Source organism: Pararge aegeria, chromosome 19 (assembly GCF_905163445.1).
Source record: "Pararge aegeria chromosome 19, ilParAegt1.1, whole genome shotgun sequence".
In the NCBI taxonomy this organism is placed as follows: Eukaryota; Metazoa; Arthropoda; class Insecta; order Lepidoptera; family Nymphalidae; genus Pararge; species Pararge aegeria.
Genome location: NC_053198.1, coordinates 10,308,955 through 10,328,052, shown reverse-complemented (window position 1 = coordinate 10,328,052; position 19,098 = coordinate 10,308,955). Strand labels below are relative to the sequence as shown.

The window sequence follows — 19,098 nt, the reverse complement described above, 5'->3', positions numbered from 1 at the left end:
TTGTCAGAAAACTATGAGTCCTTAAATTTTCTAAGTCTAGCCTAACCTACTCGTAAATAAGATTTTTAAACAGCTAATCGGTTGCTAAATATCATTGGTCAGGTAGAGTTTCTTTAAGTATTCTATTTCTATCTGACTAGTGCACTTAGCTATTAAATAAGGCATGGTTTCCTTCTCACGACAATCTGGGCTTGACGGGCCTTCTTTAATTCTAATAATTGTGAGACACCTATTTAACAAGCGGGATCCGGTTGTCATGAACGTATTATACCTATGTGCTGCATCAGTCTACAAGGTTCTGGTTTAGAATTTAAAATAGTGAACCTCCGACTTTTTACTGTCGGTTTATCAGTGAATTTCAAAATCTTAGTGGAGTACATTTTGATTACATACATTATATTAAATTAAGAACATACAGTAAAGTAACTGTAGGTAGTATTAGAGTAACTAGTTTTTCTCAAAATATACCACTGCATCAATTAAAGTTCGCGGTTAAAATATATGTACGATGAATTTGATAATTATAGCCATGTTTTTAATTTTTTATAATAAAGACTACACTGTCTATATGTCTAGATCTAGGCTAAAATTATAAGGATCAGTTTGTGAATTAAAATACAGTGAAGTTCGATGTTACTTATGGTACGTACGGACGTCTAGTCTAGATAGCTTCATAGTAGCTGTATTACATTTTTTGTTACATGAAAAAGAGTACCTACAGCAAGAACGTCAGTGCTTTATTTTCCTACAAAATACCTAAAAACTATTTGTGACATTTTATCGGAAAAACAAAACCATAAAAGGACGAAATTAAAGTTTATCTCAATGATTGTGTCGTTTCATTTACCATACTGAATTTGTTTAAAGCGAAATAAAGTTTTATTGGCCCATGAAATGTTATCTAAACGGAACGTTCAATTTCAACGAAAATAAAATAAAATGGCGGCGATAAGAATCACTTTTGAATATTAAACGCTTTTGTGACTGTGACCCCTTACCCTTTATTACAATATTTGGAATATCAATCGAATCAGTAGGTACGGCATAGAATCAAGGACGTCCAAAATAGGTGAATGGCGAAGAATGGCCTCATTGTGTAGGCACTTCGCAAACCCTTGTTAAGAGCTCATTGAAGTACAAGGGCCCCTTAAAGATGGCGTTCTTGTATTATAAAAACAGACGGCCAAAGGGCACCCCTTGCTCTTTTAGTGTACCAAGTTTCAAGGGCTCGTTCTTTACTTCTTACCCGATTTCATCAATATTTTTTTTATAGATTCGGTATTTGATTTAATTTTTTTATTGATATGCATCTTAAATTTCTAATTAAATATGTAAAAGTATTATCTGTTTTTTAAGCCAGTGAGTTCTTTTATTAGATCGACCTCTCCGTGTGAGGTGTTTTTTATACCCTCTCTATCCAGCTTTTTTTAAGGACTTATCTGCTACCTTCGCCTATATCTAAAACTCTGATTTTATGTATATTTCTATTTACTTATATTCGAATTGTCTTTTGGAGTCCTTGTTCTAACATCCTTTGTGCGGATTTTCTTAATTTGAAATTTGAAAAGGACCCGCACGTGCGCAGGAGTGTGTATCGGGTTGCACCGGAAGCCGGTGGCGCACAATGGCTACCGGATGTGGCCGCTCGAAACGACACGTATCTTTTTAATATTGACATCTCAGGAAAGCTCAATATTTTCCCTGTCCACACTTCACGATCTATGTAAATGATATCGATTATTGATTTCCTAACAGAGGGCACGTGTTCGGTTTAAAAGGACAATACAATTTTTGATTGCAAATGCTCTCTTTATAAAAGAATGATAAAGAGATATTGGTATGAACGTGCATTCAAATGCCAAACACTTTTTTCATTCAATAACGGGTGAAAAGGTAAGTACATAGCGTTTCGTAACCTACAGAAAATTTACACGATACCAATTCTAGATTTTTAATTTCGGGGCCGTATTTTTTGTATGAGGTCTTGATTTGTATCACATACGTCACTGGCTATGAAATACGCTTAATGCTGTAAATCCTGCAACGAAAATACAGCAGAGGCAATATTTAGTGTACTGTTTGGAACCCTTTGTGTTTTTAAAAACATACAAAGACTGAGAATCGAAAGCACGAGGTTAAACTTACTGCTCGCAGCTCGTAGGTATATGTATGCCTTGCAGGATACAAGGCGTCAACGCTAGATTAACTGCCTATATCATTTATGGAAATAAATTAACGCGATTGGTCAAAGCCACGTAGCTCGTAAACACGCTAATAAGGATGAACCGTGATTTATGCCCGTGTGCGTAGTGATGGGCGAAGTTTGTGTAATCGACACTCGACATGCACACGTCTACAAGTTGATCTGCATTATCTAGTTCATCGCCATGATTGTAAAAAAAAAAGTTGTATTGAGATGAAGAAATACATAATAACATTGGTTTATAGAGGTTATGTTTAGTTATCTTCAAACAGACTGCGGAGAAACGCTTTGACAGTAAATTAGTAATTATTGATAAAAATGACAAATTTGTTGATAAAAACTAAATTAATTGAATAAATCTTTAAAAATTTATTTAAAAAAAAACTCGATAACTTGAGTTGACACAGTAAAGTGAAATTAGAATTTAATATGCCTTCTTAATGATTCGACAAATTTTGCCACATGATCCATCACAAGCTGCGCAATGCGGTTTTAATATGTCAAATGAGCTTACACGGTTTACCGAGTAGTGTGTTGCTCATCACTACGAGAGAGTTTTAACGATGAGCTGCGGCTCATTATATGCTCATTAATTCCTGACCGGTTAACAGCTTTATGAATGGAGGAAATTCATATTTCTTTTAATTGTACGGTATATAAGTTCATTAAAAGAAATGTGTAACAGGTTTGTTGCACCGGATGTTTTGCAAGTGGTTGGTAATCGAACTGCGCCTATTGGACGATATATGCTATTAATGAATGAAGGTTAAATAAGATGACCTACTTTTGATCTTAGGGACTTCAGTAGCAGGTACTATGAAGCGCAAATAAATAGCTCAACGATAGAAGCCCTCTGAAAGCGGTAACCGTTGTAACAGGTTATAATCTGAATGGTGCGGTCCTAGCGGATACTGCCTCTTTAAGGGATTTACTCGTACGTATACGAATGGTAACGAAAGAAAACCTGGTACTTTTTCTCTTTTTCTTTTGGTATCTGATATATTTTTTTACAATGTCATAACTGTTCTCCTATTTATATTATGTACGTTGCGCGCGATTTCGTCCGTTTTTATTTTGTTTCAATCAATCAATAAATCAAAAATACTTTATTGCACACAAGAAAAAAATAAATAAAAGAGACAAAAACAACAAAGGTACAATTAAATTTGTGTAACAAGGGCGGCCTTATCACTTATAGTGATTTCTTCCAGGCAACCATTATGAGGAATTGGCTCACATATGAATTCTTATACCGATCTCCTCATATCCTCTCATATCCTTTGTTTTTACAGCATTCCATCAAAAATTGTAAATTATTCAGAGTAAGCTATGATAACTGGGGTTAGTAAAAAGATAGGGCTCACTTTGGAAGTTTGAAGGAGAATTTCTAGTACTTCGGTTTCAGATTTTATTAAACTTGCGATAACTTTTTACTTAAAGGTTCGGAATAAGGCTGCCCGGGATCGTGGATTTAGAAACTTCCTACAAAATACCTGTATCCAGCAGTAGACGCCAGTCAGTTGAATTAATGATAATGATTTAAAAAATTGATGACAATTCAACTCATTCATATATATTTATCGTATAAATATATAATTGGTTAATTGAAAGTTTAGTTAATCCTGCTCGTTTAGTGCAGACATTTCGTTTCATGAAACAACTGTCGTAAACACAAACGAAATACAATAACATAAATCCTTACACCTAATCAACATAATCATAATATCTAAATAATTATAATATTATAGTTTTTTTTATCTTAAATATTAATTATTGAAAGATTCCTTTGTTTGTTGCAGTAGAACGTCGTTTCAAACTTTTGATGCTGAGAAAAATGAACTACTATAAATCTGTCACGCTAATGAAAATGAGAATTTTTGTCAATCTTATAAAAGAGTTTAAGACTTGTCTTGCGTCTGCAAAAGGAGCAAACACATTTATAGCAAAATGTCAAAAAGTCATCCTTTTCATTAGCATATCAGATATATTTCAGTAAAATATTTATGTTAGGGCAGATAAGGGCAACTATTGGCAGTACAAATGTGACCATGAATTTCGCAGAAACCGAGTCTTGCAGGCTAGATATTTCGTAAGGGTGTTCCGAAGCTTACGTCCGGCGATTAGCGCATGCGCAACCCGAGGATGTGCGGCGATAGTTGCGACAGCGCGGATGCGCGCGCATTGCGCACGTTCATGTGCCACACGCCTTTTTAATATTACTGCAATTGCTAATATACGCCGTTTTGTACACTAACCTTCGCGTTGTCGGCCCAATTGCATTATTTTTCAACGCTCGAGTTGGTACGAGGACACGATGTCTAAAAAAAAGCAGGGCGAAAACGCGGCGGTGTTCTGTTTCTTTAGGGTGCACAATAACATTTTGATATCAAACTCGCTACCCGCCACGTCTTCAGCGATCAGAAAAAAAGAGCGAAGATAGTGCCATACGATTGTTAGACAGTCTCTGTTGCAGTTTTTTTTTTCAAAGAAACTTTATTAGAATTGATTATTATTACATATTTGCTTTCTCAGTCAACGGCTGTGGGTTCGATTCCCACAACTGGAAAATGTTTGTGTGACGAACACGAATTTTTTTCATAGAAATATTCATCAGTCATCTTAGTACCAAGAACACAAGCTACGCTTACTTTGGGGCTAGATGTGTATATTGTCGTAGTATATTTATTAATTTATAAATTAATATTATTTAAACTATGATGCAAAACCGCATCAAAATCCGTTGCACGGTTTAGAAAGAGTTACCTGATAAACAGACAGAAGCGAAAAGCGTTCTTTTTATATTGTGTAGAGAAGTATGGATGATAATAATAACTGCCACGTTGTGGTTGACGTGTTAAGTAAGTACGCATAATAATCACGAGATATTGGGTACGACTCCCGGGCAGTGCCATAGCTATGTAAAATAAAGCACCGGGGCAAAATCGAGATCTATCTTTCGTATTTCAACAAAACGGGTAGCAGTGTCTTCCGTGCTACTACTGCCACCTACCGCAATCACCAACCCGTCTGCCCAGCCTGGTGATTATGGGCAAACCCCCATGTTGGGAGAGGCTTTTTTTTTTGCAGTGGACTTTTATAGTTTTGCCTGCAGTTGACTGTAAAGGCTACTGATGAATTACTTCAAAATTATTTTTAGGTTTGGGGTTTTGCTGCAAGCTGGTTACGAAACTTGGTTACGAAAACGAAAAATTAATTCTGCTTTGGTAGCTGGTTATCATAGGAAGAAAAAAATTACATGTTTCTAACGGGTTACGAAAATACTGTTCCAGGTTTGTTGGTCAGGGGATAAAACATTGAAAGTCCAAAATTAAACTAGGTTATTATGCAGATTACTTTTTTAAACGTTGAGCATGGAGCGGGTTTTAGTGTCCTGGCGAACTGCCTCGCCTAGCCCCACACTTAGCCAAGGTAATTAAGCCAATTTTTATGGGTCAGACCTCTAGAGGATTGGATCGACTTTCTGGTAACTTCTATCATGATTTCAGCAACCCGCAACTTGGAATGTAGGTTGCGGGTTGTTTTAGTATGTAGAAATATATTTAGACTTTTAAATAAACTGTCTGTATCGTATCACTAAGATAGGCTGAATTTTGTGTAACAATGATATTTCAGTTATAAAATAGTAGTTTTATACTTGATCATACTTGGGAATAATTAAAAGTGAAAAAAAAATCTGAATATTTCTTGTATTCGCTCGCTCGCACTTATAACGTCTACCAATGTAATCTAAAATATTTATATCACAATGTTAATGAAAGTATTCCTTCTCTTCCCTGACGATAGAGATGGCTATAATAACTTTATTGCTTGATCTGAAAATTTCGGTTAAGGTTGATTTCAATGACTTCGGGTTTCAATTATTATGACACTAATAAAAATTATTGAATTATTGAACCTGATTTGAAATAAACAAATGTTACTTACCACACCATACTAACATGGAGTCAAGCTCAGTGGAATCCCTGGCACGAGAGCTCGGGTGCAAGAACATAATATCTTAACCGAAATCCAGTGTTCCCATATTTGTTCACAACTATCACTCAAACTGTCCCATTTGCACTACACGTTTTTTAATTATTAAATTATATATTAGATACAGTTCTTAGGATTTTATTAAGGAATTAATAAAAAAAATACAATATTAAGAAATTTAAAATAAATATTAAATAAAAACTAAAACTCGCTTAAATGTTAAACTAAAACAACTGTAAAATAATATGAAGAACAAAAGACGATCAGGCATAGAGGCCGCCTGAAGACTGCACTGGTTTTCCTTCGTGGTGAGAGACATCGCGTGGAAGGGGTTCAACTTCACCTTCAAGCTATCATTAATGTGTGTTACAAAATAGAGTCTTTAAAACACGAAAGTGTAGTAGGTACGTACCTTCTTATAATACCAATTTTGACCATGGTTATTTTGAGGAGATGTTTTGCCTGCATTGTTTTTAATATTCTTGATAAAATGAATGTAGGGATAAAATACTTAGCCAAAAATCATACTCTATATCTACTAGAAGGTACATCTAGGGTTTAGCTTTTGGCCAGAATTTTAATGAGGTAAATACGGTTTTGCTTGATCAAGGCAAGGTATTGGCATATTTCTACTTTCAAAACTTCTTATAAGGAAAATTAAAAAAATTCCGTTAAAAAAATTCTACTGACTTTTTTTATCAATGTCAATTATGTGTTACTTATATGTGATCGATCAATGTTACTTTATTAGATAGGTATATCAAAGACCTTAAAACTGAATAATGTATCAGCGAGTATTATCATTGTTTCCGGTGTTTTAGATGATTATATTTAAATATCAATTTTAAATATACCTTAAACTGGTAGAATTAGCAAAATGCTGCCACTTGTCTAGCAACTTTGTAGATAAATAAATAATTGGCTAACGTTAAAATGATTTTAATTTGCAATATAAATTACTAAATTTTAAATTTGGCGGTACCTAAATGTTAAAGTGAGTAAACCAGTTAGTTATAAATTAGTTAGGAATCAATAAATAAGCAAGTCGAATGAGTAACAAGGCGGTGATAAAAACTCAATAAGGCTATCAGGAGACATCAAATTATGTTATGAGTTTTGTGTTGTACCTATTTGTGAAACGTAAAAGAATACTTAATGAAAAGAACGGACTTAAATAAAATGTCCGAAGAGTTGTTAAAGACATATCCGACATCAAAGGGAAACTCTTAAAGCATGCTCACTAATAGTGTAATATTTAGAAATAATATAATTAACACAATAAAATAAACATCTAAAGAAAATAATATGTTTCATTTCTGTTTTATGTCTGCGGATACAGCGGTGTTTTTTTTAACTTGACGAAACGTCTTCATTGTACATTAAACTATTTGATAATCCGATAAATTCAATGTGATTCACAATTTCTATGTTTCCCGTGCTTTAATGAGAATATTACTTTATAACTAAAAATGTATTATGCAAACTCTGCGTGCAATAGTGCCAAAAATTCTGGCTGCCTTTCTTCGCTAAATAATCTTGCTTATGCTTTGTAAAAAATGAGTTTACCCTCCGGAAACCTTAGAAGGCCCTTAACTTTGGTTGTATTTCGCAATAAACTCGCATCAACTAGATATTGTCCCAGGTTATATGCGATAATAAAAAAGGCATAAATCGCTATGAAAAGTATTGTATATTACTATGAAAAAAATTCGAAGTTTAGGTAGTAGAATGAAAGATTTTAATATGATATTGCATCACCAAAGAAAGGTATGACAATACAAAAAGAACATCAGCTATTCATTTGCATAGCATTTAACACGTTACGCTTAAAGACGAAGAAAATTAATGTGTGTGGTTACGCTAGTGTAGTTTCGTTATGAAAAACGTTAAAAGATGACACATGTACCGTGTTCTACAAGACGGTGGACCTCGGATCGGCTGAAAGAGAGCGGAAAAATCGCGCCAAGGTCGCCGCTTGCTTCACGCGTCCGCCCAACTGGAAACTATGTGATGCTTCACGAAACGCAATATGAATGATATGTATCTACTTGTAGTACGTACCAATATAATTGTTATAACTCAATTTTTAATAAAATTACCATTAAATAACCTTATTCGATGATACTGATGTTAAACATGACAATTATTGACTGTGGTAGGGCTAGACATGAATAACTGTCCCGTGATATCATTTTAATATTATTAATATACATATATTTTAATATGTATACAATTGCATGCAGTACGTATTATTAAAATTATTATAGCTCCCGTTTTGACCACATTCAAAATGAAATAAATTTATTCGATAATTTGACTGATTTAGACCAAAGATATTTATGAAGGCATTTCACAGTGGTTGATTCCTACTCCACGAGTATAAAATGCATACCACAGTTAACTTTGCTTTTTCTTGAATATTAATTTCTTTAGGTTTCATTGTTCATTTGTAAGAACCTCTTATGCGCTATGCAAAGCACGTTGCTTTGCGATTTTACAAGAAAAACCTGTGGCTTGTCGATCTTTTAATCCAGCTATAGCAAAATAGACCAAACTTACACGGGATCTTAGATGTTTCACTTTACATTTTTAAGATATTCTAAAGGGGATTTAGCAAATAGATGCAGAACACGACTGAAGCGTGTAAAGCGGTCGTAATATGGAGACCACCCGTGTTACTCAACGAAGAGGGCTCCGTGTCTCTTTGGTAATTTATTATTTCAGTAGCGTTCACGCAGTCAAAACATCCCGCGCTATGATTTACAGCGCAATAAAAGCGCTTTTTATATCAAATGGAAATGGCCTTTATTCCTGAGATTACGCAGGACTCTTCGATTCTAAAATTTGGATTCATAATTTCTGAATTTATCATATTTACAGGTGAAGAGTCACAATAATTGAATCATTGTATGACTGCATGATAACTTTTTATCGTTTTAAATTTTTTATTTCTAAAATTTATTTATAAAAACCTATGCCTATTTGTTTTTTTTTTTTTGCAGTCAAGTCAATGTTAACAGTGATTGATACCATTGATGTAAAGCGTCTCTCACAGTGCCTACTGGGTGATTTTAAAACGCTCAACATTCACAAGGCTACCAAAGTGCGGTTTATAGAGATTTCATTTTTCCAGGTTAATATTTAAATAATGACCCACCAAAAGCTACAACCTTGGCTTAATTTTATTATTAATTTAGTCGTTTACAAATAGAAATATAAAATGAAACGTTTATTTTGTGTGGACACTCATAGCGTAGCGTCGGTCGATAGTTGGTATTACTATTAAAAGGAATAAGTTTTTTTCTTGAAATACAATGGCGAACCATCAGTTTTAATACCTATTGGTAGATTTAGGAGGCTTGTATAATGTTTACGACGATAAGTACCTATCTTCGTAAAACTTTACAATAGCGCAAGCGGTTCAAAAGTTAAAAGTTGCGTTACGAGAATTTATAACCTACTGATTAACATTTATTGGTTTGTTATTATTATGTTCGTTAATTACAGAGAGCACATAAAGCATCGAATGTCAAATGCAATCACAATAAGTAGTTAACAGCGGTGTTATCGTTTACAGCTCGTAAGTGGCTCATAATTGTTGGGTTATCCGCTGGGTTAGTTTATGTGGAGTTTTCATTAGAAAGATAAATAAATAAGATAATATTTAAAACTATAACTACTCTTTAAAAGTTTAAATAAACGTAAATGAATGATATAAAGTTAAATACTAAAACAGTGCTCTTCGAATAAATCTAACAACACAGGTTATTTTAAATTAAAATATCTTTTATACCATTAAATTAAATGAAAGGAGGTTATATGTTTTTTGCTCTAATTTTATTTTAAAGATTTCTCCGTACACTGTGGAATGATTTTCAAAATTCTATTATTTTTGAAACCTACCACCGGTGTTTTAAAATGAATGGAAAAATCTGCTACATAATTAAATAAGATTAAAGGAGGTTCTATGTATGATTGTACTAATTTATTTTTCAATGTTCACCGATTTCTGCGTACGATGTGGACTGATTTTGAAAACTCTATTATTGTTTGAAAGGGTATACTCTCGAGGTGGTCCGAATGTCAACAAGTCAGAACCTGAGGAGGGGACCATATAGACCCTTAAATTTTGTAGCCACGTATAATTAGCGCGTTGAACTCTCTTAAATAAAATGAAATCTAGAGTCAGGTGTTCGAGTCTGAGAGTCGAGAAATACAGAGCTTTTAAAAATAATTTAATAAGCATAAAGTTATGGCGCCTCAAGTCATTATTAAATTTATTCATAGGCCTTATCTTTCTGAGATAACTGAGATTAGATGAGGATTATGGAGATTTATAATATGTTTATTAATAATGGTTCTCACGTTAATTATCGCTAGCCTTAGCGACGATTATCTGCTAAACCCCTTAACGATGCTATCTTTCTGTTAATTTCAAATTTAACCTTAAGATTTTAAGTATTTTTAAATAGATATCTTAGGTCATTGTTTCTATCTAAATATTGAGGATTTTTTAAATTGAATGCTCATGACACGACATTTTTAGCTAGTTAATAACTTAAAACAATCTACTAACTTGGTTAAAACCAACTCCTTTTATTTTATTATTTATTTTAAGGTTTACCTATTATGATTAATAAAAATAATAAGATAACAAATTATTTAAGAAAAAACAATACTGTAATGTTTTGGTAACAACTTAAAACTTAATCTATGTTATTATATTGTATTCTGCCTTTCTTTTCACCTAATTCAAAGAGATTCAAGGAATGCGTGTCAAAGTTTGTTTTGGGCTTTTCATACATCAGTGCGTGTTTGAAACTCTTGCAGTTTTAATTTCTACTAACTTGCTATTTTTTTTTTGTCGATTAATAAATAATCACCAAAACTTCCTAACAATTCTTACATTTTTAGGCCTGTCGCTCGCAACTGCGTTTGCGTGAAATCAGGAACACGATAAAAAGGAATTTCTCGTGTTAAACCATATAATGGTTCATCTGTGAGATAAATATCATTCTGTTCAGTTATTCGTGATTGAGCTTATATATACTTTCCCATCCAAAGAACCTAAGAAAAATATTGTAATATTTGACTTACCCGTATTATTGTTATTGTTGTAGTGGTGTGCAGGTGGCGGAATATAGTCAGGCAGTTCGGGCAGGCATACGTTGCTCTCATACATGTTCGGTGGAACGTTCGCGAGCAGTGATCGCTCTTTCTCTACATCTGTCGGACAATCTTTATGTTAGTATGAACCGTGTCTCGTACAAGCTTCTATAAAATACTGTATTTTCAGTTTATGTAACAATTACGAACCCAGATTTTCTGTCACATTAATACTTAAAATTATTATTCACGATATTTGAATTGTGATGCTAATTTGATACATCTTCATATAAAACTGTTAAGTAATATGTCAAATTGAGGTTTGTGGTGGTGGTAGGGGGGGGTTCAAAATTATTTCTATAGCAAATAATGTTGCAGTTTCATAAAATTATCGTGGACGCGTTAACAATTTATTTTAGGGTTTAGGTATGCTATGGTTTTTGTTTTGAAATATTTTATTTTTATAAATCTGTGGTTACTGTAAAAAAATACTGTTGAATTGTTACTTTGGTAGGTTGCGAAATTTGTATTATGATAATTTGGTATTTTGAAATTCTATGCTCTGGAGCGGTTAAGAGTAGGCACTAAGCATGTTTAAATTAAAACAAAAGAAGTTGGCATAAGTACCTACTTTGATTCTCCCAATAATCTTTAAAAGCAGAATTAATTGGAAGCTTTATAAAGTTTGGTTACTAAACAACCAATAATACCTACCTACGGAAATGAGTAAGTTAAATATATTATTTTTAAAAATAGAATTTTGTATTTAAGCTCATTTAAAAGGTCTTTTGTACAGATTCAATTGACAACCAAAGTCATCCTGATGAGTAATATTTAATTACGTAGGTACCTATAACTAAAACGTATTATCGCTTTTTGTTGCTTACAAAAACTGAATTGATTGATCGTGTTTAAATAAATATACGATTAAAAAAATTGCGTGAATTATAAATTTATACCTTTTTACAAATAGTTCAGTCAGGCAAGTTAAAAAGTAGGTACAGAACATCATTTAATCTAGGATATGAAGCAGACAATTTTCGCGTTAGCTGTATAGCCTAGGTTACAGCATTAGTTAACCTCCTTCGATTCATTGAAAGTGGAGTACAAAATGTGCTGTAGTAGATAATGTAAGACACTAAAAACTAGTTGAAAGGAACAGGATTCGGATTGGTAACATAAAATACTTTAAAAGCTATGTTACTGATAGACTTTGATGTCAAAAACTAGCACCTCATTAAAGTGTCTGAGTATCGGCGTATCTAATTTAGAAAAACTAAAGAAAACATATTTTATAGATCGATTGTCTTAACGAACCTTTTTGTAATATCTCCAGGTGTTCCCATAGTATGTCTCCCATGAAGGCTGGCGCTCGTGCAACGAATTCCTCCCTGCCCATGGCGCAGATGTCTTTGCCCTGCACACGCGCAAACTGTTGAAGTGCTACGCCTTCCAGTGAGAACTCCCGCGCTGCCCAACGAAGCCACGCCGCTACAGCCGCCTCGCTCCATTGTCTAGGATCTGGGGACAAGTATGTTTGGTATAAATTACATCAAACATTCATGTTATCCCGTATAATACGAGTTAGTATCGACAATTTTAACTCTATTTATGTTGGAATCTCCTAACATCTCTCTGTTACGAGTACTTTATATTGAAACTAAAACACTGATCAAGGTTGATAAGTTGCCCGAGGAGTTAAGCAGTGGACGCTAGTAATAATAGTAAAAATAATAAATAGATCCGTCCTTCAACGCAAAAAATCTTAGTTTTTTTTGATCGATTAAATAAAGAAGCTTCTTTATTGGGCTGTATTTTATCTGTACATACACACCAAAAGCCCAATATTAATAATTCAGAAGCCCCTGCTACCGGATATCTTCGCCAATCATAAACCGATTAACTCGAGAACGTTTCCTAAAAACTTTGAGAAAAGTTTTACTCCTAAGGGAAGGAAAATTCGGCTGAAGTTTAGTAAATTTTAAAATCGGAGACATTTCTATCTATTTTTATTTGTATAGATGAATAAATTGCATTACTTATAGCGTAGTCACAAGTTTATTTTCACATGTATTCACGTTTTCTAAGATTAGGACAGGAAAATCTCAGTCGATAAATAACAGTGATCGAATGAAGCAACTTCGACAACAATTAATCGGGCGGCGAACCGTTGGTTAACACCGGAACTTGCCTCACGCGCAGGAAGCTGCCCGACCTTGAAGCCTAACGTGTTGGGCCTCTGCCCGATAAAAGTGATTTCTAATGCGGCTTACAATATTTTGTTTCTTTGAAACCGCTCGACTTTTGGCATATTCAACGCAACGTCGCCAACAAAAAAATTATGACTGCACAGCCTGACGTTCGGAAATCGATTAGGAAGCAAATGGAGTAGACAGAGAAGCAAAAGTCATCATCATCATCAGGCTGAGGGTCAATTTGAATGATCCTTTCCTCAGACTCTACAATCTACATATATAAATATTATAATTAAAAAAAAATCTTTAAGTTACCTAGGTATGTACATTTAAAGTATTTAAATAGAGTATGTTCTTTTTAAAGCTGTACCCACGTATTGTTGCCAGTATGCACATTACAGTCGACTAGTTGGGCAGACCGCAGACGACATCAACGACGAGTCGTGAGCATAGACGAAGCAATATTTACTACCGCGACACGAGTAACTGGACACAAGTGGCACAAGTAACTAGTACCTACGTGTATTGTGGAAATTCATACAAGAAATCTACAGTAACCAACCATCCATTGGTTCAGAATACGACATCGATTATATTACAACCAAGCCCAGCCAAACTATTTGTATACTGTACCTTTTCGAAATTCGAAAAAAAAACAGCATTTCTGTTACTGAAAAATGCGTTGCGTTGTGCTTTAATCGTAAAACTCTACAATGATTTAACATTGCTTTCCAATTAATGTAAAATATCCCATTAAATGCAGGCAAAGCAAAAAAACTTAATTAAAAGGCTAGAATATATGGCATGCTTTCCTCTCAAGATTTATATCTCTAACCAAGCGGCATCCTTGTGTTCTCAAAGCAATTTTCTAATAGCATTCTATCTCATAGAATTTTCATAGAAACAGTAAAAACCCTTATTTAGCTTTTTTATGCCAATTTTAGAAATAATAACGAGTTTTGCTTAGTTCCTAGTTATTTTATCAGACATAAGGTAAGTTTTTAAAGTTTTTAAATTTCGTCAATGTTCAATTCAAGCATCTTTTAATAGGATCGACTTTGCTGGCGAGGTTGAACAAGCCGGCATTTTGTGTTGACGGCGACCTAAGATTTTGAAATCTCGTTATGTGCGATCCATACAAATAGAGTTATGTGTTACTATGTTACAAATTACGGGACAGGTCGGAACTTGACTTTTTCCCCGAGCGAAAAGCGGGACGAGAGCGCGCTAATAATAAATAATTACTTTAATTACGGCTTTTAGTGGCCGCCTTCGGGACACGCCGCTGTATTTATGCTACTGGATACTTCGACCCTGTTTGTAAATGACTACGCGGTATAAAATAATATATACCTGTGACTTTTGAAATAACATTTTGCTAAACATATTTTTAATGTTTTTATTTTGTAGGTATTTAAAGTGTTAAGAGATTTTACTTGTTGGAATTAACTTTGCGTTAGTTTACAGTGTTAATAAAGTTAACATATTGCAATAAAAAATTCAATACATAAAATAAATTTATCCAGTTTGTATTGTTTACCTAATATTTAGCCAAGTACATAAAGGCCAAATCAAGGCGTCCAAACATAGTACTTTGGCGTGACCTTTATTATAGAGGATTATAAATTTTAAAAAATGAATATCGTTTAGAAGTAAATTAATATTAGTAACTTTATGTAGGACTGCATGTCTAGCAACATTCCACACTAATTTCATGTCTAGAACCAATGTGGGATAACTCAATCATAGAGGTATTAGGTATTTCATATTATTTATGGCGTTTGATGAATGTGTTTTTATATGTTACGGTCAAGTTCGCAGTATCGACATTGCAGACAGACAGCCTACCTTTTACTGCTTTTTTGGATATAGACAAGCCAATATAATGCACACTGCACAGGGCAAAATGTTTCCCCCACTGATAAACTTGACCTTTACTTTCATTGTGGAGCAAGTTTACCACTAGACAAACTAATATAATATTTTAATCTTAATTAGTTTATATTTTTTTTAATTACAACTAGCTGTGCCGGCGAACTTCCTACCGCGGATTTTTTTTATGAATGTTATATTGGAATCCATAAAATCTAATATCATAAAAATTGGTCCAGCCGATCTTTCTTTTATATAAATAGATATAGATTAGCTCAAATTATACTTTATAGAGTTGTATATAATATATCATTTAGCATTCGCTTTAAAATGATTTGAACTCTCAGGCGAGATGAGTCAATCGTGTGACCAGATGCTCCTGATACGGCATGATTATAAAATTGCCTTCATAAATCTTTATTAGACGGGTTTATTACGCTCTAGGTTATGCTAAGTTTGTAACAACAGTACATACTACGTGGCCGGTGGCAAAGAATATATGGAAGTGTATATATGATCGCTTATACTCGTGAGTATACCATATGAATGAGTTCTTCTTGGCATGTGTTCTAGCCACATATACTGTGATTTTATATTATTCTTGTGCTATATTTTCAAATGCGAATAAGTCAAATGAGGGTTGATGTTTATGGAGATACATCGATTTATCTTCTAGCTTGATAATTTTGCTTCGCAATACAGATTTGCCTTTCAACGACAATGGGATATGATAAAAAAATAATTAACTGAATGTCGATTTCGTATTTTAAAACATCGTTTATGCTGTAATAAAATCACAATCAGTTTTATTTTAATTTATAGACAATTAAAAACATATATTATATTACAGGTTGACCGACAGAGTGATACAGAGAATCTTTAGGAGATTTAATCGAATAAAAAATACATTTTAGAACCGGTTGCACTGTTTTTAATGACTTATGAATCATTTTACTGAGCTGAATAATTTACGCTGTAGAAGTTTTTCAAAAAAGTATATCTACCTATCTAATAATAAGTAGTAAAGTTAATATAATACTATTAAGTGATTAAAAACTGAAAATAAGCTACTAACTTTAAAACTTGGAAGAATGTATAAGGTAAACAAATAAAACAAAATAACCTAAAAACATGAACACGAAAGTTTTTTTTGCAGTTTATTTCGTATTCAAAATCTTAAAATTTTGTTGAGGCCGGAGCAACTGCACGTAATATTGATCAATTGTAGTTTTACTTTATATAGATAGACAGACGTACAGAAAGCAAGACGATACTGTAAGAGTTCCTTGAAATGAACCCTATAACGATACTATTTTCAGAATTAATGAAAATGCTTGACCAAGTAAAGTCTTTGGTTTTATCGCGTATATAAAAACTGTTGTGCCAAAGGCCTACATCTCAGTCTCCTTTGTGAGAGGAGGTTTATTTACAGGTGCAAGGCTATCATGGCCAGAAGACATTTACTCCGCGGGGACAGGATCTTCTTTGATCTTCTCCCTCAGTATTATTCACTTCGAGCATTGATGGAAATGATATCCAAATAATGTACGTGAAACATTGAACGGGAGTTCTTTTCCTTGTTGCCGTGCTTTCGTTCAGGGAAAAGTCAATTTTATCCCTTGTCAGTATAATCGGGTTATAAAATGATGTCATTAGAATGCTGAGAATGATAATGATGAAGATATGAATTCATATTTCGAGACGGTATATTAGATGTCCGATTATGACGAAGATATGCAATAGATAACAGCTCATACGGTCGTCCTGCGTGATTTCGCTGGGTGACGGAAGCGCGAATAGACACGCCGCAGACGCACGCACTTCCGGTCGCGGCGGGCATCGAACTCGTCACCCGTGTGTTTTACGGACACAGGTTTTATAGCATTATTATATCTATCTATCTATATTTGTATTGTAGACGCGGTGATAGCTTAGTGGCTAGGCTTCACTTTCGGGCGGCTGAATTCGAATCCCAGCACGCACCTCTTATTTTTTTTTAAGTTTTTTGCGTTTTAAGCTATTAAAATATCACTTGCTAAATCCATAAAACCTAGCTTTATTTTATATATTATAATAATAACGTAAAGATCGGAAAGGCGAGTATAGAAGATTGTGGCCGTATTCGTAAAATACTGTCTGGCGTGCTTTCCATTCGAAACATTTCTCGACAGTATTGAGTCGAATATCGCTTATTTAATTAGAGAGTCCCTATTACCCTTTTAATTTCAATACTCCCAAAGAAAAAATATGATCTCTCATCTTCCTATCCATAATTGCACCTTTCACTTAGAAAATGTAAAGATACCTCTATGTCATATTGAAAGTTAAACGCTTTAATAGTAATTTCAACTTTGATAAAGATTAAACTAGGAATAAGCAAACGTATTAAAGAAATGAAATTTTATAGTGCGTAGCAAGCCAACGTAATCCATTTGTTTATTTATATTCAGCATTTACAACTCTTTTAAATTACCATGTCGAAATTAGTGTGCGCCGATTCCCAACATTTTGTTCCTGTGTTTCTGATCTATTGCAACTAAGTTTCAAAAGAGTATTTTTGTATTTTTATTGCTTTTTCTTCCTGATCATAAAATGGCACGGCCCAATGACCGAAAGATATACCAAATGAAATATTGTTTATACAACTATAAAATAAAGTCTATCATATTTCGCTCGAATATTTCATTAATTGTTGTTTGGTATTCAGCACAAGCTGAAGCGTAAGCTTCATAATAATAAATTCTTGAGATGGTGACCTAATACCATTATATTTCAATAAACAACGTGCGCAATACATCACGAGTATGTCAAGGTCATCGGTGACGCGATCCTACGTTTTACAATAATCGCAAAGTGCGGCTAAAGAAGGATTCACCCTAAAAACATAAGTAAAGAAGAATAAATTGTTCTACCTTTTGGCACGCCGAGGCGCAGCTGTTCCTTCTCCCAGGAGGCGAAGGTGGCCTTCAGCGCCTCGGCCATCTTCTTGTTGGTGCCGGGCGTGAGCGGTGGCACCTGCGACGGGATGTCTGCAACAACACAAAAAAACTTATTATATAACCAAGTAAGAACACACAGATAGAGTTCCGATGAAGCTGTCTGTAATAATGTTAACCTGTCAGGAACGTGTTTTTTCATCGGTCGAACTATGGAAGCGCTTGTAAGTGAGGGATGTGAAAAGACCCTTACTGGCCTGAGTAGTAAGGGACCTACATAGCATTTAAATACCTACTGCATTTTAAATAATTTGTCTTATAATGTAGGCAATCTTTTTAAAATGTTTTGAAAGGAAAAAAATAAACAGATAAAAGTTAAAATCATGTCAGGTAAGAAAAATAGGCGATTGCGAGACTGTCTAGACAATATCGGCATTTACCAAAAGATCAACAATATTCAAACTATTGTATCTCTTCTTTATAATCGGTACAGATTTTCTAGAGCCCCTAAATTATGTATAACCTAACGATAGGTATGTACTCAACCCAAACTCAAACTTGCGTTATAAAAATAGATTTAGTATAAGCCTTTAAGAACCGTTAATTTTTTTGAGCTGACAATAAGATACAAAATACCTCATATGTACATTTTTATGGAAATATCTAACAGCGAATAAGAAGACAATAGAAAAAATTACATAGTTAAGGGAAAAGCGGTATTCAATAAAAAAAACAGAATTATCTGGTTCCGATGAAATTACATGCTCTAACGTTAAAGCTTATCAGATAAATA

At 33.8% G+C, this 19,098-nt stretch overlaps 1 protein-coding gene across 3 annotated transcripts in view; it reads right to left on the bottom strand.

Annotated features, from left to right (window-relative positions):
- The window catches only part of LOC120631916 (ETS-like protein pointed), a 196,359-nt gene that overhangs the window by 34,782 nt on the left and 142,479 nt on the right, over positions 1-19,098 (bottom strand). For all 3 annotated transcript variants that reach the window (XM_039901607.1, XM_039901608.1, XM_039901609.1), the window contains 3 exons: positions 18,282-18,398; positions 12,620-12,823; positions 11,294-11,422 (listed from right to left, as the gene is read on the bottom strand). In XM_039901607.1, the coding sequence (XP_039757541.1) occupies positions 11,294-11,422; positions 12,620-12,823; positions 18,282-18,398 (450 nt within the window). The remainder of the gene's footprint in view (positions 1-11,293; positions 11,423-12,619; positions 12,824-18,281; positions 18,399-19,098) is intronic.